General features: G+C 38.6%; 1 protein-coding gene across 1 annotated transcript; it reads right to left on the reverse strand.

The window, feature by feature from the left end:
* Window positions 1-1,846: 1,846 nt before the first annotated feature.
* LOC107137090 (cyclin-dependent kinases regulatory subunit 2) lies at window positions 1,847-2,416 on the reverse strand. The gene has a single exon (XM_015479459.2). The coding sequence runs from the start codon at window positions 2,326-2,328 to the stop codon at window positions 2,116-2,118; it is 213 nt and encodes a 70-aa protein (XP_015334945.1). The 5' UTR covers window positions 2,329-2,416; the 3' UTR covers window positions 1,847-2,115.
* Window positions 2,417-2,995: the final 579 nt, after the last annotated feature.

A 2,995-nucleotide genomic window follows, 5' to 3' on the forward strand; every position in this document is an offset into this window, starting at 1 on the left:
TGGCCATAACTGGCCTAATAAACAAAATTTCTGAACACATGAGCACATGTTTTCTAAGATGTTCGCTGTTCCATTCTATGGGAGAAGGGATATGTGATCTTCACAAGTTGTTGGAGATAAGACCCATGTCCTCTCTATTCAAAATAATTTCTTTGGGTGGAATTTTAGATCTCCTCTGTTGGTGGTGGTGGTGCTATATAACACAAATGTAGATGCATCTCACTTTGCAGGAATTGTCTGATGGAAAGAAGGTTCAAGCACACTCATTCTGTGTGACTCTCTGCTTCATCCTTTGTTCTGTCATAAGCCTTTCTGCTACAATATCAGTATACTATTGTGTGCTCATTGTCATTATTTGGGGAGATAACTTAGAACATGTGAGTTCATGATCCAACATTTCATCATTTTCCAATTCAGTACCATGATTTCTATCTAATTAAAAAAGTCAATTTTATTTTTTCAGAAAAACAGGTCCATATTGGCCAAAGACAGAATTGGCTCAAGCCTGTTGCTTTCCAGCAAGAGTGGAACCCAAGAAAGGACACTGGCGTGACAGGTTATTCCTCAGCGGAGAGTGTGATGCACACAGAGGGTGCTTTAGTAATAATTTGGATGAGAAATTGTCAAGAAGATAAATGGCTTGAGTTTGGATTTAGCACCAGCAAAACAGCATTCAGTCTTCTAAGGATGTGACTGTCCCTTCATGCGGCCAGATTCGGGGAAACCTGGAGTTTGGCAGGAAGCAGAACATATAAAGGAGATTAACACATTTTCTGTTCCTCATCTGAAGGACACTGTGCCCTTTATGTGTTTAGAAAAATTGAGAAGCACTCATTATGCGTGAATTCTAAAATACCACATTGAGACAAAATGGGTATTTCACAGAATTGATCTGAAAAGCAGGCTTGCCCTCCCTCTCTTGTAGCAATGATCAAGCACCCATGTTACGTGCATGTTCTGAGATGCATAAGCATAAGTATTTCCTGGAGGTGTGTAAAGACCAAGCTTTCAAGAGCAAGGCAGAATGGAATGAAATATAATGCTGAAGGAAACCATAAACTATGGACATGTTAAAGTAAAACTAATCTAGAAAAAAAATTTTCTAGAAAGGTACATTTGGAATGTGAAAGATTTTCAATGTATAGATTTTAATATGTCTGTGTGTGTGTGTGTGTATGTGTGTGTGTATAAAGAAAAAAAGATATTTATGTCAAGTTGGGGGAATAATGTGTGGTTAAAATATAGAGAGAGCAGGGGATATAACTGAAATAAACTTGTTATGTGATTTTGGATCAGATTCTTAAGGAATACAATATTTATTCAATAAGCACTTTTCTAGTATTTATGATGAACCAGGTATCATACTAAGAGCTTGATTCAATCTCATGACAACTTTAAGGAATCATACAGATGAGGAACTCAAGACACAGAGAGGTAAACCAAACATGTATGATCACACAGCCAGCAAATGCCCGAGCTGGGATTCATACTCAGGTATGAATTTCCAGTGCCTGTGCTTGATTTGACAAGAAATGAGAGTTAGGGCTTTGTTCCATGTTCTTTATATTATTAAGAGTTTTTGACTGGTTTTGAAGGGGCTCATGATCCAATATGGGTGGTAGAAAGGTCATTCTGGCAACAGATGATAACTATATTAGAAGTATAAACACAGACAGAGATCTTAAGCCGAAGGGGGATATTATTTGTTGAAGCAGTTTGCAGTGGTTTTGGTATATATACTAGATTTCCTGGGTTTCACCTTGGGTAAAAGAGGTCATGTTAAAGAGAGTAACCCTTGTTTTTTTTTTTAAATGCAACATACAAACTTTATTTAACAAAAGTAACAGGTAATGTCAAACAGGCACTTATATTAAGAGAAAAACTGACTAGAAGAAATTTTATCTTAAACACCTTACAATAAGCTACTTGTAGTTGCATTTAACTGAGCTCTGTTGCTGTGAAGAATACAGCTCATGCACAGGTAGGGATGAATGATTTGTACATTTTTCAAGTATTCACTGAATACTACCTTATATACACATATACATTAAATTTGCGAAAGATTTAATTGATGATCCCAGATAGACTTCATTTTTGTTGCTCTTTTGGAAAAGGTCATCTAAAGAGAAGAATATGGGGTTCTGGCTCATGAATCATGTAATGAACCCAGCCTAGACTCTGTTGGACACCAAGTCTCCTCCACTCCTCTTCAGACATTAGATGAGTTTTGGGTACTTGTTTGGAAAGTTCTCTGGGTAACATGACATGCCGGTACTCATAGTGCTCGTCGAAGTACTTGTCTGAGTAGTAGATCTGCTTATGGGCCATACTGCTGGCACGCAGCGAGGCGGAAACCCGACTGCAGAACGCGGGAAGCGGAACGCAAGTCGGTTTCAGGCCAGGGCAAGGACTCGACTAAAACCCGAGAGTAACCCTTGTTTGACCAACTCTTATCCCTAACAGATCTTTTAGTACCTTACATGTTGTCTTTCTGCACTATCCTGGTCTTTGGTACTTCAGAGATCACTATGGGTGCCTTAAACATATGCTTTGGAACCATCCAGACATCCACTAGTCTAGTGTGGTGCAATAGAACTGTGGATAACAATGGATCTGTTAGTGAGACTGGGGAACTGAATTTTTAATTTTAATTAAACTTGTTTTAAATAATCTCATATAGTTAGTGTTGCAGTATTGAATGATCCAGTACATGTTGGTGTTTCCTGGGCCTTTCTGCTAGTTATCACTTTTCCTACTGGGCATGTTATGGGAAACACTCTTTCTTTGAGCAAGGTAGCTACCCTACCAATACTACTTCTGTGGGGGACTGTCACCAACTTTTTCCTGAATTTCCTGCATCTACCAGGAATTGTGTCCACTTCTGATATCTCCTTATAAGAACCAACCGGGAAGTGAGGAAGACAGATCTCCAAGTGGCACATATTGTGCCCCTGTATGTTGCAGAAATTTTAGGAAGACAACTGTTTCCATTTTT

This window comes from Marmota marmota, unplaced genomic scaffold (assembly GCF_001458135.2).
Source record: "Marmota marmota marmota unplaced genomic scaffold, marMar, whole genome shotgun sequence".
NCBI lineage: Eukaryota > Metazoa > Chordata > Mammalia > Rodentia > Sciuridae > Marmota > Marmota marmota.